The sequence below is a fragment of the Panthera pardus genome, unplaced genomic scaffold, assembly GCF_024362965.1.
Source record: "Panthera pardus isolate Hobbes unplaced genomic scaffold, ASM2436296v1 HiC_scaffold_2, whole genome shotgun sequence".
Lineage (NCBI taxonomy): Eukaryota > Metazoa > Chordata > Mammalia > Carnivora > Felidae > Panthera > Panthera pardus.
This window is the reverse complement of record NW_026526765.1, coordinates 48446-65127: the sequence shown is the minus strand read 5'-3', so window position 1 is coordinate 65127 and position 16682 is coordinate 48446. Positions and strand designations below refer to the sequence as shown.

The 16682-nt window shown below is 48.7% G+C and overlaps 1 protein-coding gene across 3 annotated transcripts in view; it reads right to left on the bottom strand.

Annotated features, from left to right (window-relative positions):
* PLEKHG4B (pleckstrin homology and RhoGEF domain containing G4B) overlaps positions 1 to 16682 on the bottom strand; it is an 87505-nt gene that overhangs the window by 30780 nt on the left and 40043 nt on the right. For all 3 annotated transcript variants that reach the window (XM_053906826.1, XM_053906827.1, XM_053906828.1), the window contains 3 exons: positions 6781 to 7954; positions 2350 to 2541; positions 1695 to 1818 (listed from right to left, as the gene is read on the bottom strand). In XM_053906826.1, coding sequence (XP_053762801.1) covers positions 1695 to 1818; positions 2350 to 2541; positions 6781 to 7954 — 1490 coding nt within the window. The remainder of the gene's footprint in view (positions 1 to 1694; positions 1819 to 2349; positions 2542 to 6780; positions 7955 to 16682) is intronic.

The window sequence follows — 16682 nt, the reverse complement described above, 5'->3', positions numbered from 1 at the left end:
GAAAAGTCACAGGGCTGCAGAACCAAGGTCAAGTCTTGGCCCTGCCGATCCCTACTGGTACCCTGGCCCCCATTGTTGGTGTTTCATTATAGAAGGGAGAGAACAGCACTCGGCCTTACAGGTAAACCAGGCTGAGCATACAGAATGGTACACACCCCAAAAAGTACAGGAGGCTCTCGTCCTTGTCAATCAGGATTGCTCTCCAGTGTGGCCCCAAGTCAATTCTTGACCCTCCCTTAAAAGAAAGCTTTTGGCAAATACAAAATGCCATTAACTTAGAGTTTTGGTGTTTACCTGAGGTTCACTAAGTATAAGCTAATGTGAGGGTGAATCTGTATTTTTTTTTTTTCAGGGTATTTTTTTGTAGTTTGAAATCTGTGCTGAAAGATAAGTTTGAAATCCCAGGCTCATCCGAGGGCGGTAAAACCAACGCTCTCAGATAACGGGGAACCTTGCTCTGGGAAAGGGGGGTCAGGGAGCGCACTTTCTTTTCCTGCCTAATTGTTCCCACACTGATTCCACCTATGCTATTTCAGAAGAAATTTCAATATAAAGTTGAGGCAGCACAAAGAGCAAAGATCACATGTGATGAGGCTTCATGCAACATGTTCCCCACATGAGCTCACATCATGTGATATGCATTCTGTCACTGGCACTTAGTGAGACTGCATCGTGGGATGGGTCACGAAAATGATGCTCTGGACTCTACGTACTTTACACAGATGATTTCTAATCCCTCTGTGCACCTTTGCGACAACTAGTACCATCCCCGGTTATGCGGAGGAAACAGGCTTATGGAGTTGCACCATCCACCCTAGCCAGTAAGGGCACAGCTGGGATTTGGAGCCGGGCTGTCTGACCTTAGAACCAAGCTCGAGGGCTGGGCAATGCCGCCTCCTCCACAGGCTGCCTCCACCCAGCACCTAGGGGACTCTTGGTCTGGGCGCCATAAGGGCCATCCAAAGCATGCCTGCATCTGATGGGGTCAAGTACTACAAAAGAACACGCTTCAGCCACCCTTGACTCCCGCTCTCCCGTCTCTGTCCTTGGTCCGTAAGAGATCTGAAGCCACGCTCCAGAGAAAGTCACCTATGCAGACCTGTTCCACACGTTGTTGTCACGCAGGATCCAGGAGGTGTGGTTTCCCAGAATTTTGTGCCAGGGAGGTCATGTCTGTCTCGAGGAGCTTGTACTTGCTTCCTGGCATGTGGCATTGCCAAGCTGAACATGAGGCTCAGTTAGAATGCATCGGTCCTTCCTGCTTTTGGGAACCAGGTACTGCTCATTGGTATGATTTCTTCACCTACTTATTCTAAATATTCTGTTTATATCAGTTCAGGTCTTTATCCCAAATGACATGGAGTGTAAAACATAATGCTTAGAGCAAGTACTGAACACTGCAGAGCAACACAGAATTCAGGGCTCGAGTGTGTGTCAGAGCCTTGATTCAGTGGGGAGAGGTCAGGGTGAGCAGGAGGAGAGGAACACATGACGGACAGCCGAGGACCTGGAAAAGAGGGGTGGGGGGACGGGAGGTGGGGCCAGTTGGCAGGAGCCCGAAGGGCAGGCGGGAGCTTGCTGCCCATGCCACGAGGGGCCCTCGAGATTGCAGACAGAGACCCTTGCATGAAGACACAAGCTTGCACTGCATTACCCCAAAGGTCTGAAAGGGGGGGAACCTGCCTCAGTCCCACCTGGGGATGCCGTGGAGGTACCGCAACAGGCGGGTCAGCTCGGCGCTGGAGCTGTGTCTGCTGGACCAGAGCGGGCTCGTTGTGCAGACCTGTACCACTGCTCTCCCTTGGTGGTCCCGGGTCCCTGCAGAGACAGAGGGCATCGTGAAAGGGGGAAGCTCCAGTGGGGACACGCATGGCTTCAAGCTTGGGAAATACCACGCTAGAGCCTGCACACTGCTGATGTATTGGCTTAGATGTGAGATCTGCCAGGAGAGGAGGTCACCTGCGCAGGTGGCAGCCATGCTCACCTAAAAGGGAGGTGGGCATTGCTAAAGGCTGCATGTTTGTGTTCCCCCAAATCCTTATGGTGAAACCTAACCCCCGTGTGGCCTTTTGGAGTTGCTTACATTTTGAGAGTGGAGTCCCATGAATGGAATTTATGCCTTAAAAAAAGACCCCAGAGAGCTCCCTTGCCCTTTCCACGATGTGAGGACACAGTGAAAAAGGTGTTGAGCATGAACCAGGAAGAGGGGGCCTCACTAGAACCTAACTGTGCTGGAATCTTGGACTATCAGCTTCCAGAATAGAGAAATAGAGGTCTGTTGTCTACAAGGTATCCAGTCTGTGGTGTTTTGTTATAGCTGCCCAAACAGAGTCAGGTGGCCATGCTTACCTGGGAGGACGACGACCCCGGACTGCAGGAGCTCCTGGCTGACCTCCAGCACATTCCTGGGTACCTGGTTGGGCAGGTTTCCTGTGCTGGGCGGCTGTCCTTCTCCCTCTGGGCACAACGGCTCAACAAGCACATCTGAAATCCAGCCAGGAGCACGAGCCCGGAAAGCGTTGCTGTTGGTGTTAACACTGGCTGGACAACAGAAAGACACCCAAAGATGAATTGTTTCTCCGGTTTGAAGGCAGCTGCTCAACTTGCCACAAACACAAGGAGAGAGTCATGTGTGAAAGTAGTGGGTCTAATGGGAACTTGTTCCATTTTTGGTGGGAAACGTCAGCATGTCATACCTTACAGGACAGGTGCATTCTAGAAAAGTAGGGCATGAATAAATATGGAAAAACTGATTACTCTAGTTGCATCAAGAGTGCTCAGTACCTAAACACACTTCAGGGGAATTTTTTTTAGGTTTATTTATGTATTTTGAGAGAGAGAGAGAGAGAGAGAGAGAGAATCCAAAGCAGGTTCTGCACTGTCAGTGCAGAGTCCAATGTGGAGCCTGAACTCACAAACCATAAGAACATGACCTGAGCTGAAATCGAGGCCTGGATGCTTAACCAACTGAGCCACACAGGCACTCCAGGGAGAAAATTGTTATATTGAATAATGTCATCCTACTTTATTTTCTCATACAGATTTCCCAAAGAGTATCATCAAAATATATCCACAGAGGGTGACAGCACCCTGAGGGCAGGCATCATCATAGTTGGGGGTGCCTCCCCCTCCTGCATCACCCCAGAGAGGGGGGACCTGGCTCTCCTGTATCACCCTAGAGGGAAGGGCTCATGTTCGTACATCAGTCTGGAGGAGATGGCAGTGGCCATGGCTTTTGGGCTTGCTCCTCAGCCCTGTTTCCACACCTCACTTCATAGGAGATGAGCCATAACACAGACAAAGAGATTCAACACCCCAGCCTTGCAATCCTCCAGGGTCTGTGTTGCCCCAGTGGGGGAAGGATGGTCTTGGCCAGAGCTGGTTGGCACCTAAGACCCTGTGGGGCACCCTGAACCAATCGAGGCTTTGCTTTCCTGTCCCTCAGCTTCTTCCGTAACTTCTTTCAGTGCTAGTGTCTCACAACTCTGTGAAGAGTTTTCTCATTATAGTTGGACCAGAAAAGTCTACAGCATTCTCTCCCTTTCCCTCTATATATTTAAAACAACTTTATTGAGGGGCGCCTGGGTGGCTCAGTCAGTTAAGCGTCCGAATTCAGCTCAGGTCATGATCTAGCAGTCTGTGAGTTCAGGCCCTGCGTCAGGCTCTGTGCTGACAGCTCAGAGCCTGGAACTTGCCTTGGATTCTGTGTCTTCCTCTCTCTCTGCCCCTCTCCCACTCACGCTCTGTCTCTGAAAAATGAATAAACCTTAAAAAAATTAAAAAAAATAAAACAACTTTATTGAGCTATATTTTACATATAATAAAACTCACTCATTTCAAGTATATAATTAAGATTTTTAGCAATTTTACCAAGCGGTGCAACCATCACCACAGGTCGGTTTTAGAACATTTCCATCCCTCCAGAAAGACCCCTCATGCCCATGTATTGGGAATCCCTACTCCCACTCCTCACAGCCACCTGTCTACAGTCCTGACCATTTGTACACATGGAATGAGACACTGCAGGGTGTCTTGTGTCTATCTTCTTTCACTCAGCACAACTACTTTTGCTGATGTCGCCTGTGTCACCCCTTCCATGGGTCTCATCCCATTGTGTGGTGGACCACATTTTGTCTGTCCCTTTACCAGTTGATTGATTACAGTATCCTTGAGACTGAATTTTTTCATGTATGTCCAAATATTTTCTAGAATACATTGCTACTTGTAAAATCTTTGGGTGCCCAAGTGTTTTAATGTTTTAATTCTGCACCCAGCCCAAGCTCTCTCACACGGACGGGGAAGCAGATAACACCTTCATGTGGCACTTTTCTTACTAGACAGCTTCCTAGTTGAGTAGGTCATTCATGTGGGCTTTTCTTGAATTCAGCTTGCAGACTGTGGGAGAGTGAGAGGAGGGGTCTGAGGTCCTGGGGCTACAATATTAAAATGGCCAGGAATAAAAGCAGTACCCTTATGTGGCTAATCAAGAAATAGCTCCCCCCACCTCACCTCACAAGAAATAGCTGCTCAGTTACCACTGGTTGAAGAGGAGAACCAGATAGAACAGGAGGAGTAGCTGGAACAGAGGAGGAGCAGCTAGGACAGGAGGAGTAGCTGGAACAGAGGAGGAGCAGCTAGGACAGGAGGAGTAGCTGGAACAGAGGAGGAGCAGCTAGGACAGGAGGAGTAGCTGGAACAGAGGAGAACCAGGTAGAAGAGGAGAAGCAGCTGGAACTGAGGAAGAAACTGCTTGCACTGTGGAAGAATGAGTGTTCTGTCACTTGTTCAATTTACGTGTTAGCAGGCGGTTCTAGCTGAGGCATTTTCCTGTGTTGATGAAGACATGAGGCCTAGGACCACACCACCAACTGTGCATTCCAGGGACAAATGTGTGTCCAGGCAGCAAGGATGGAGGGGAACGGCTGGATCAACGAGCCACTGGCTGCTTGTTGGGTGACCAATTGTTGAGGCTCCTCTGCCTGGACCTCTGGTGTCACAGCCCAGTGCTTCCTGGGTGTAAGCAGCATCCTCTTACCACAGCGTCTTTCTTCTTCCTTCCCTGCACCATCAGCAAGAGGAGACAGGAGGAGGAAGAGGGGAAGAGTGCTCTCCCAGGAAGTGAACGCCCAACTTCAGGCGAGGGAGACAAGACTTCTCTCCCCACCAGCCCTCAGTGCAAACTAGCGTATAATCTCTGGAGCTGAGGAGGCAAAGCCCCCTGGGGCCCAGGAGCAATGACCACTTGGGAGCATCATGCCTCTGATGACGAGACTCATGTTTGCAGACGTGCTACTGGACACCCAGGGAGCCAGCAGGCTAAACACGCTTCCGCTCGGCAACACTGATTTGTGTGAACTAAACCCGCCACCTCCATGACCGCCAGCTATCCTGACTGCGGTCAAGCGTCTGTGCCCCATGTGCCGCTCTGTCCGAGATGCTGTGCCTGAATGTCCACAGTAGCATTTGCACAGCCAGAATTTCTGTGCGGAGGAACATTTACTTAATTACACTTTAGAGTGACTCTTGTGAGGACAGAGGCCATCCTCGCTGAGATGAGCTACAAACATGGGTTTTCACTGAGTCATCCAGCAGGTGTGTGACTGCGTTTTCTGCCCTATACCAACAAGAAAAGTTAGGCCCTGGAAACAATGTCCAGGGAGTTCTTGCTTTGTTGAAATTTTAACTGAACCGCAAGGAGGTGGAATGTTCTTTAAAAAGGCTGCCCCTAAGCCAGTAGTTTCATTCTAACATCTTTTGCAGTAAGTCTGTGTGCGCTCTATGCTGTGGGAATCCTGTCAGAATTTCAGGCATGAGCAGAAACCCTCACTTCCGAGGTGACAGGCCCACCCAGAGGCATGGGCAACTCCCTCCTTGGGCCAAGTGGGCAGGCCAGGTGTTGCCCAGGTGAGGAAGCCACAGTTTCTTCACTGTGCGGGATGCCGGGGCTAGCCCTGCCTTCTTCACTTCCTCCAAAGTTGTTGCTTTTGTCCTTCGCAGAACATTTCTTTGTTCGAGAAACGGGAAATAACTGACTTAAGAAATATGTTGTCATTTTTTTTGTTGTCCTTGATGCCCTGCAAACACTCCTTTAAATAATGTCTTCCCTCCAGAGCATTATGGGAGACGATTCCAGTACTCAGGGTTGTACTTCAGCACATTTGCGGGCCTTTGAGGTGTGCGTAACTTAGGAGCTTGTACTATGAGCGTGGCACCCAACTTACCCACAGGAAAAGGGTATTAATGCAACGTGACAGGGTGAGCAGTGACCCCAAAAGGATGTGTCTACTCCCAGGACCTGTGAACGTCACCTTACTTGGAAAAGGTCTTCGTAGATATGAATAACTGAAGTGCTGGGTGGGCCCTGAATCCAAAGATAGGTGTCTTTTTAAGAGAAAGGAGGAGGTTTGAGGCACAGAGACATCGGGAGAAGATGGAGGGGTGGGGGAGCCCCCTATAGCTGGAAGGACCCTCCCCTAGAGCCTCTGGAGGGAGCACAGCCACGCCAATATCTCGACGTCAGACTTCTGGCCCCAGAACTGACAGGATAAATGTCCTCAGCCCCACTGTCTGTGTTACTTCCTTGTAGCAGCCACAGGGTCGGGGCACACACAAACGTTGTTTTCAACAGTCGATATGGATGTGGACACAGGCTTCTCCTGTGTCACTGACCAGAGAAAAGTTACAGCATGGAGTGGGAGAAGGGAGGAGGGGAAGGGGTGGGGGTGGGATGCGGAAGGTGGGTTAGGGAGGAGCAGGAAGGGTCGGGATTGGGGCCGTTACCTGGACTCTCCCCTGTGGTGCAGGAGGGGCCGCTGGAGCCTTCGCTTCTGGTCCCCTCAGCTTGTCCTCCTAAAAGACCTCCAGGCCTGGTGCCGAGTGAGTGGTGGGAGGACCGCTGGGCCTCACCTCGGGAGCTCCTGAAGGACCTGTCACAGGACCGAGACCGCCTGGGAAGGGTGCTCCTAGCGGCTCCTGGATGGCTTTCCTGACTTGAGATCTCCCCGTGGTCTCCCCAGAGGCTGGGGGTTTCCTTCTGGGTTCGGCTGGCCGCTGCCCCAGCCCCTGTGGTCTCGGAGCTGCAGGCCTCATCCCCAAGGGACTCTTCGGAACTGGAGCCCAGGGGCATGGGGTTCCGCAGGGCCTCCATATAGGACTTCCTAAACCAACGTCTGGCCTCCATGCAGGCTGGGTCCCTGGGTGACTGCCTTCTGGAGCTTGGGCTGCCCATGTCCTCACGGACAGTGAGGGCCTGGGGACCGTCTCTTTGGTCTGTGGGGTCCAGGCTCTCTCCTGGTCCTTCCCACAAGCCTGGCTCTGAGGGCCCAACCCCTACAAGGCCTCCGTCAGAGCTCCAGAACGTGCTTCTAGGGTTTTCCCACCCAGCCCTTCCTGCGGAAGGCTGGTGGATGGGCTGGTCACTGCTGGGTTGCCCACCACAGTGGGGCAGGGTGGGGGTGTCACTGGGAGGGGTACTCTCATGGGGACGAGTGCTGGCCATGACTGGTGCTGGGGCCAGAGCTTTGGAGGCACTTCTAGGTGGTGGCTGCTCAGGCCTGGGGCAGCTGCGGTGGGGCAGGGCGGTCCTGAATGTTGGGACAAAGATGGGGTCTGTGACACTGCTCCATGGGGTGCGGAACACGGCGGAGCCTGAGGTCAGCAAGCAGTTTTGCAAGGGGACACCGTTCCGCTCCCCGTTCAGCTGTTCCAGGAACTCTCCTGTGAAGACGCAGCTGTACATGGCCTCAGGGACAGTAACTTCTTCTGAGCCCCGTCCAAGCTGAGAGAGGCATTTTAAAACCAGTCTGGCTGACTGCTTCCCCACTGATGTGACCTGTAGATAGAAGTCCCCAGGCCTGAGCCTAACTCCGCGGAGGGATGCCAGCTGCACCACGACCTTCTCATGGATGCACAGTGGCCAGCCTTCATGGAAGAAGATGAGGCCTGTGTACCTGGCCTGGGATGAGAGAGGGAGGGAAGGAGGTTAGACCTTCGTGGTAGCTCCTCGTGGGAGGCTGGGGGGAGGCGGGCAATAGGACAGGAGGGAGGAAGCCACTGGAGGAGCCACCCAGGCAGTCCTACCACAGGCAGCCTGGGGGCTCTGGGCCAAGTCTCTCCTAGGAGCCGTCCCCACCTGGGGAAGGGTCTGGGCCCTCACAGGCTCACCACGCCAGCCCCTGGTCTAAGCTTCACAGCATTTCTGGCTCTCCTAGGTGCCCACAAGCAGCCCCCCGAGAGCAGGGCTACTTCTGGAATCACAGGGTCAGGGGCACAGTGAGGGGGTGCCAGGACCCACAGGGACACCAACAATATCGGCTGCAATCTCCCACCGAATACAGTGGGTCCTTCTACTTATTTGAAGGAGTCCATGAAGTTTACAACACAGCTGTAGACTATGCAGGTGAGTTCCCAAGCACATCTTTGGAAAGAACTTGCTGTAGAAAAGGTTTCGATGGCAGGACGGATAAGACACAGGCAAACACAGGCAGCGTCCGGCATGGGCAAGAGAGTGTTTGGCAGTTTGGGGAACAAGGGGTGGGACCCCCAGTGTATCAGTAGCTGCAGCTCACACCCTAACAGGGGAGCACACTCTTTGGTACCGGTTGTTACAATACACTTTGCTTCTCCCCACTCCAGCACTGACGTATTGCACATACATTATTACAATAATCGAGAAGATGAAAAAGAAGTGACCTCATTCTGATATATCTTGAGGTTTTTTTACTTTTTTTTTTTTTTTTTTTTTTTACCCTATCCACGCAGGACACAACTTCTCTAAACTGCAGTAACAACGTACATATAACTTAATGTTCCAGTTTGTAGTCATCCTTAGCCAACATTTCTCCATGTTCCTCTTTCGTAGTGGCCATGCTGGTGGTGACTTCCCGTCCTCTGTGGGAAATCTACAGGGCTTCTCTTCCTTATTTCTTTCCTTCCTTCCTTCCTTCCTTCCTTCCTTCCTTCCTTCCTTCCTTTCCTCCGTGGGAAATCTACAGGACTTTGCTTCTTTTCTTTCTTTCCTTTTCCCTTCTCTTTTCTTTTCTTTCTCTCTTTTTAGTAGGCTTCACACCCAGTGCAAAACCCAACACAGGGCCTGAACTCACAACTCTGAGATCAACACCTGAGCTGAGATCAAGAGTCAGACATTTAACCACCTGAGCCACCCAGGTGGTTATCTGTTTCTACTATAAATAAGAAATGCAAGCAACATTTCCATGATACCATTTCTTGTTCCTTTATTTTTTAATCTTTTTAAAATGTTTATTTATTTTTGAGAGAGAGACAGACAGAGCGCAAGCAGGGGAGGAGGGGAATGAGTGTCTTTCATGATTCTTGGCAGTATGACCAATTTGCCATCAAAAGACACATTGTCAGCAGTGATAAGTCACTTTACCAAGATTCAGTAGGACAAGGCTTTTGAAAAAATTTATTTTAATGTTTTTTATTTACTTTTGAGAGAGAGAGAGAGAGAGAGAGAGAGAGAGAGAGAGAATGAGCGGGGAAGGGGTAGAGAGAGGGAGACACAGAATCCAAAGCAGGCTCCAGGCTCTAAGCCGTCAGCACAGAGTCCGACACGGGGACCAAACTCCTGAACCATGAGATCATGACCCGAGCCAAAGTCAGACGCTTAACTGGCTGAGCCACCCAGGCTCCCCAGGACAAGCCTTTACATTGAGGAATCTTTTTCTAAACTAGTATATATACTGTGGAATATTGTTGTATTAATTTGCACTTATGTGATAGTCAAGCCAACACTGTTTTCGATATTTGTTTTTTCTGTAAATTTTCTGTATGTCTTTTTGTTCCTTTTATGAATTGTGGCCTTGTTTTTGCCTTCTTAGTTGCTGTCAGGTTTGTAAAAAAATTGACAATTTTTTTTCTACCCACCATTAGCAAATGTTTGTGTTATGTGTCTATTAGGCACTCATATTTGTCCCAGTTTACTTGCTTTATAGTTATGTTTCTTTCCTCCTATAGAAGCTTAAATTTTATACAAGTTGAGTTTCTTGACTTTTTTGTGGTATCTTTTGTCACCTTAAAACTTAGAGTTTGATGTCTTACTGAAGGTTGCCTTTCGCATTTATGTTAGTTTTCCTAAGAGTTGAGGTTTACAAAATACTTAATGTTTTCATATACCTGGAGTTGGAAATTGTACCTTAAATACACTGGTATATTCTTTTTTTAGATTTTTAAAAAAGCGTTTAGTTATTTTTGAAAGAGAAAGCTTGAGCAGGGGAGGGGCAGAGAGAAAGGGAACCTGAGCTGGCAGCACTGAGCCAGTTGTGGGGCTCAAACCCACAAACCGTGAGATCATGACCTAAGCTGGATGCTTGACCAACTGAGCCACTCAGGCTCCCCACACACTGGTGTATTCCTAAGAGTGAAGGCCTCATCAAGCAGGTCCTTGCCGTGTACTCACACTGGGTCGCCAGAAGGGGGAGGCACTGTCCAACCTCCAGGAGCCACGGCCTGGGAGGAAGGTGAGGGTCTGGTGCAGACACAGCTAGTAATTACTGAGCACCTTCCAGGCACCCTCACACCTGTGGCCCCATTTAATTAAAAATTAAGATTTTTCAGGGGCGCCTGGGTGGCTCAGTTGGTTGAGCATCCGACTTCAGCTCAGGTCATGATCTCATGGTTTGTGAGTTCAAGCCCCGCGTCAGGCTCTGTGCTGCCAGCTCAGGGCCTGGAGCCTGCTTTGGATTCTGTGTCTCCCTCTTTCTCTGCTCCTCCCCTGTTGGTGCTCTGTCTCTCTCTCAAAAGTGAATAAAGATTAATTATTTTTTTAAATTAAGATTTTCAGATTGGAAAAATAATACTCGTGCATTGCAGAAACTGGAGGGTTCAGAAAAAACAAAACGACAATCCCAACACCAACCCCCAGAAGTCAGAATTGTTGACATTTATGTGTGTTTCATTTCATTATTTTTTCCTGTGTATTTTTTCAAACGTTGACAGAGAGAGAGAGAGAGCGCGCGCACGCGTTAGAACAAACAGGAGGGGCGCCTGGGTGGCGCAGTCGGTTAAGCGTCCGACTTCAGCTCAGGTCACGATCTCACGGTCCGTGAGTTCGAGCCCCGCGTCGGGCTCTGGGCTGACGGCTCGGAGCCTGGAGCCTGTTTCCGATTCTGTGTCTCCCTCTCTCTCTGTCCCTCCCCCGTTCATGCTCTGTCTCTCTCTGTCCCAAAAATAAAATAAACGTTGAAAAAAAAAATTAAAAAAAAAAAAAAAGAACAAACAGGAGCCGGGCAGAGAGATAGAGAGAGTGAGAGAGTGAGAATCCGAAGCAGGCTCCATGCTGCAAGCACAGAGCCCAACATGGGGCTCGAACCCATGAACCAGCTGAAACAAAGAATCGAACACCTAACTGACTGAGCCACCCAGGTGCCCCTTTTCCCGTGTATGTTTAATGGCTGAGATCACATCACAAAAATACAGCAGTGCATGGTAATTTTATCACCTAATGGTATTTCATCAGCCTCTCCTGTGCTATGAGAAACTCTTCGCCCAGACCACTTCAATGCTGCATATTTATTTTCCCCCAATTTTGCTCTGACAAATTAAAATACCATGCCCATTGTTGGGCCTGGAGGCCCACCTGGGTGTCACATGCTTCTTTGGAATCTGAGGCCATGGAGCAGGTTGATGGGTGTGGCCATGGCAGGGCCCCTGGGGTGGAGCCAGTGCCCACTAATCTGGGTGGCCACAGGTGTGGCCAGTGTCCTTGCTATATGGTCAGCACCCACCTCACGCTGGACACGAAGATCCAGGACATCATCCAGCCCTGTGGTCAGCAGCAGTGAGATTCCCAAGGACCACTCTCTCCCAAGGAGAGAAGTCCAACCTGAGCTGTGGCCTAAAGGTATGCAGCTGGGGTCAGTGGTGTGAGCCCCAGGAATGAGCTTCATGACAGAAAGTTCTGGAAGCAGAGGGTCCAAGGCCGACCATCACTGGTAGGTGACCCCTTCCCGGGTGGCCTGAGCAGACTCAAGGTGGGCAGTATGGGAGGACTGTGCAGCTCTCACACCCCAGCCCTGTCGCTCCCCCTCCTGGCATGAAAACAGCTCTACTGCCCAGACCCCAAAGGGTACTGCCAGGGAGAAACAGCCGAGGCTGGGGAGAAGCTGGCCCCTCTCCTCCTCTGCTCTTTCATGCCACTGCAGGCTGGGGGCAGATGTGAAACAGCAGCCCTGGCAGATGTGCTTCCCTCTGTCGGGTGGCTGGGCAGGGGATAAAATGTGCCAAGCATGTGTTGCTGGCATCTTCTGTCTCTGCAGTGGGATGTAGTAGCTGTGGAATGGCCTTGAGCAGCTGTGATAGCAGTAGTCATCTTTAACCAACACTGAGTGAAGGCCAACAACACGCTAAGCTCTTTGCATCCATGATGGCATTGAACCCTTACTCCATGAGAAGATATGCTGGTTGGGACTCATCAGCTGCAGGTGATAAGATGCCTGCTGACTCTTGGCTAAATGATGGAGAGGAGGAATTCTCTCACTGCAGAGTGTGAAGGACAAAAGCCCCATGGTTGGAGCAGAGGCTCACAGACACCGAGAACTGGGTGCTTTCTTTTTCACAGCCTTCCACGTACATGTGTTTCATTCTGATGCTGGTTACTGCATGGTCCTGGGATGACTTCCCCAGCCTAGTGGTCATACCCTTATACCCAATGTCTCAAGCAGGGAAAAGTAGTTTCCTGTGTCTTGTCTTTCCTACGGGAGTACGTTCTCATAAATATTCCTGCCCCCAGCAGACTTCTCTTTATCTATCATAGGCCATAAAGGAGCCAGTGATTTCCCCCAGTTACAAGGAAGGCTTGGAAAGTGGATGTCTCTGTAGTGGGAGGCAGCAAAAGACAAGGGTTGGGAATGACCACAAGCTAGACAGTCAAGTGTCTGCTCAGGCGGGTACTGTTACTACCTTGTTTATAGATGAACAGAATCAAAGACCAGAGAGATGAAAAGATGGCTTGCCTAGGTCTTTACAGAGTTTGCAGTGGCAGAACCCACATCATTCCTCTCACAGAGCCTGCGATCCTAACCCGTCCAGTACCACTTGGCAGGGACACCCAGGCAGCCGTCCACAATTCAGGCTGATAAATGGTGAGCACCAAGTGCTGTGATGACACAGAGGACAGAGAATCTTCTTGGGCACGGCCATGGGGAGTGAGCTGGAGAGGAGAGCTGTGGTTGCACTGGCCTTTGAAAGGTAAGTAGAACTTCCACCAGGTGCAGGGGAAATGGCACGAGGGGGGCAGGCCCCAGGATGAATGAAAGTGGGTGATGGGACAGTGCATGCTGGGTGGATTAATCAAGACTCTTTGGGTTGTCAGATGAATTTGTCTTGTGTCACTGGGAAGCCTGGAGGAGAGGGGCTTCAGACCTAGTCCAAGTAGGGGGCTTAAACATGTCACTGGGGCTGTTTCTCTCCCTTGCCCCACTTGGCTTCACTGTGCAGACAGGCTGGGTCAAGATGCAAATCCTCCTGATACATAAACCCAGTGGAAAGAGGGTATCTTGTCTTCAATATCTTTATTCAAGTTCCAGGGAAGACTCCGACTGGGCGTCTCAGTCCTTCCAAGCTGCTCTAACAAAAATACTATAGATTGGGTAGCTTATAAACACAGAAATTTCTTTCTCACTATCCTGTAGCCTGGAAAGTCCAGGATCAAGGTATTGGCATTTTTATTGTCTGGTCAGGACCAGCTGCCTGGTTCACAGATGACCAACTTTTTGCTGTGTCCTCACACATGTCAGAAGGGGCAAGGGCGTGCTCTCTAGGACCTCCTTTATAATGGCATGGATGGGATTGACCAAATTGCTTCTGAAAGGTCCCACTTCTTAATTCCATCACATATGGAAAACATACAAATTTTGTGGGGGACACAAACATTCAGTCTATAGCAGTAGGTCATGTGCCAATCCCTGAAGGTGGTGTCTGAAGGTGGGCTAAAGGGTGAACACAGAGAGCCACAGCCTTTCCAGAATAGTGGAGCATCATGGCAGTGTGGTGGAGAGGGACCTCCTAAATGATAAGGCAGAGATGCTGAGCATACAACATATATCCATTCGTACATCTGCGATCTGTAGTAGATGCCTTCAACTTCGGTACTTTAATTTCCTCATCTGAAAAACTGACTAATTTCTCCACCACCATTTGTTGAAAAAACTGTCCTTACCCTCTGAATGGCCTTGGCATCCTTGTCAAACATCACTTGACCATATACGTGATGATTTATTTCTGGGCTTTCTACTCTGTTCCATTGGTCTTTATGTTTGTCTTATGGCAGTGCCACATTATTTTAATTACTGTAGCTTTGTAATGAGTTTTAAAAATCAGGAAATGTCAGTCTTCCAACTTTGTTCTTCTTCAAAATTCTTTTGGCTACTTGGACTCCCTTGAGATTCCATAGGAATTTTAGGATGGATATTTCTATTACTGCAAAAAAAACATTGGTGTGATTTTGATAGAGACCACATTGACTCTCCAGATCACTTTGGGTAATACTGCCATCTTCACAGTATTAAATCTTCCAGTCCGTGAACATGGATGTCTTTCCATATCTTAGGTCTTCTTTTCTTTCTCAAGCAACGTTTTGTAGTTTTCAATATGCAAGTCTTTCACCTCTTTAAGTTTATTACTACATATTTTATTCCTTTGGAAGCTATTGTAAATCTTCTTTTAGTTTACCTTTTTTTAGTTTACTTTTCAGATTGTTCATCATTAGTATGTAGAAACACACTGAATTGTGCGTACTTTTGTATCCTGCAACTTTGCAGAAGTTGTTTATTAGTTCCAACAATGTTTTTGTGTGGAATCTTTAGGGTTTTCTACATATAAGATCACATCATTTGTGAACAGAGATAGTTTTACTTCTTCCTTTCTGAATTGGATGTCTTTAATTTCTTTTTCTTGCCTGATTGCTCTGGCTAGAACTTCTAGGAAGTGGGCATCCTTGTCTTATTCCTGATCTAAGAGGAAACCCTTTTAGTCTTTCACCACTGAGTATGAATTAGCTGTGGGTTTTTCCATACATGGCCTTTCTTTTGTTGAGGCAGTTTCTTTCCATTCTTAGTTTAAGTGGTTTTATCATGAAACAATGTTGAATTTTGTCAAAATGTTTTTTTTTTTTTGTAATAACTGAAATGATGAGAAGAAGTTTCTTCAGGTTGAACTTGTGGGGGATTTGACTATAATTTCACAATAATGCATATGCCATGAATAAGGAAATTATGGCAATATTATTCCAAAGTAGAATGTAGATCAAAGGTTTGAAAAGGAAACAAGGAACACCATTCTTCTTGGCCCCAACACAGTCCATAATTCTGAGATTCTCCTTGGGCAAATCTACCAAGGTTTTGATTATAAATCTTTTGCAGCCAAATTAGATAGATGTTATAAATCTTCTAGTCATGTTCTGAATAGATCCAGTTCCAGGTTGCAAGGAGCAATTCTTTATCTCATTTCAACATCTTCTCTAAATGGTGTGCTCAGAACATTCACAGTGTGTCAAGAAAGAAGCATCAGAACCAAAGTTTATTATTATTATTATTCAAAAGGAAGTCAGTGGGTTTCACTGTTTATGAGCTGCAGTTCAGCTGCTATAAAAACATAAGCAGGGTCCTTTTTTTGGTATTTATTTATTTTGAGAGAGAGAGAGAGGGAGGGGCAGAGAGAATCCCAAGGAGGCTCTGCACTGTCAGTACAGAGCCAGAATGTAAGGCTCGAACTCAAGAACTGTGACATCATGACCTGAGCTGAAATCAAGAGTCAGACGCTTGGGGCGCCTGGGTGGCTCAGTCGGTTGAGCGTCCGACTTCGGCTCAGGTCACGATCTCGCGGTCCGTGAGTTCGAGCCCCACGTCGGGCTCTGTGCTGACAGCTCAGAGCCTGGAGCCCGTTTCAGATTCTGTGTCTCCCTCTCTCTCTGCCCCTCCCCCATTCATGCTGTGTCTCTCTCTGTCTCAAAAATAAATAAACGTTTAAAAAAAAAAAAAAAAGAGTCAGACGCTTAACCAACTGAGCTACTCAGGCGCCCTGGGTCCTTCTTTATAAGGCTTTCAACAGCAGTCCAGGAACCCGAATTTCTCTAGATCAGTAGCAGGTTTTCAATTATAATAGATGTACCACAGCAGTTATTACAGTACTCCAAAAAGCTCAGCTTCACTCTCCAACTTGGAAAATTTAAAATAGAACAAAACTTCTATGGTCCTTTGGAAAATCCAGAAGGAGAACTTGGTTGTAGATTAAATGTGAGAAGTGAGGCTGAGCCTCCCTGGGTCTTTGATGACTCCCCAGCCCATTGTTTCATGGAGACTATGTACTGTCCACTTGTCCTGGGCCTGAATGGACACAGAGGGATGAGCTTCCCTCTCTGTGTGTCCATGGAACCTTGTCCTCACTGTCTGCTGTCATGGCCCTGTACCCCTGGTCCTGTGGCTGACCCCAGGTGGTCCACATAGCAACCTACCATCAGGAACCAGAGACAGCTGAGAGTATTTGCAGACCAACTGCCTTCTCAAATGGTGAATGTGCAGTGGTCAGGCCACTAGATGGTCGTCAATATGCCTTCAGCCTTAACTCTGTGCACAGTCTGGCTGCCATATGCACCTCCATTTACCTCGGCCTTGTGGGTTTTTAAAAAAAATTTTTTAAATGTTTATTTATTTTTTTAATTTAAATGT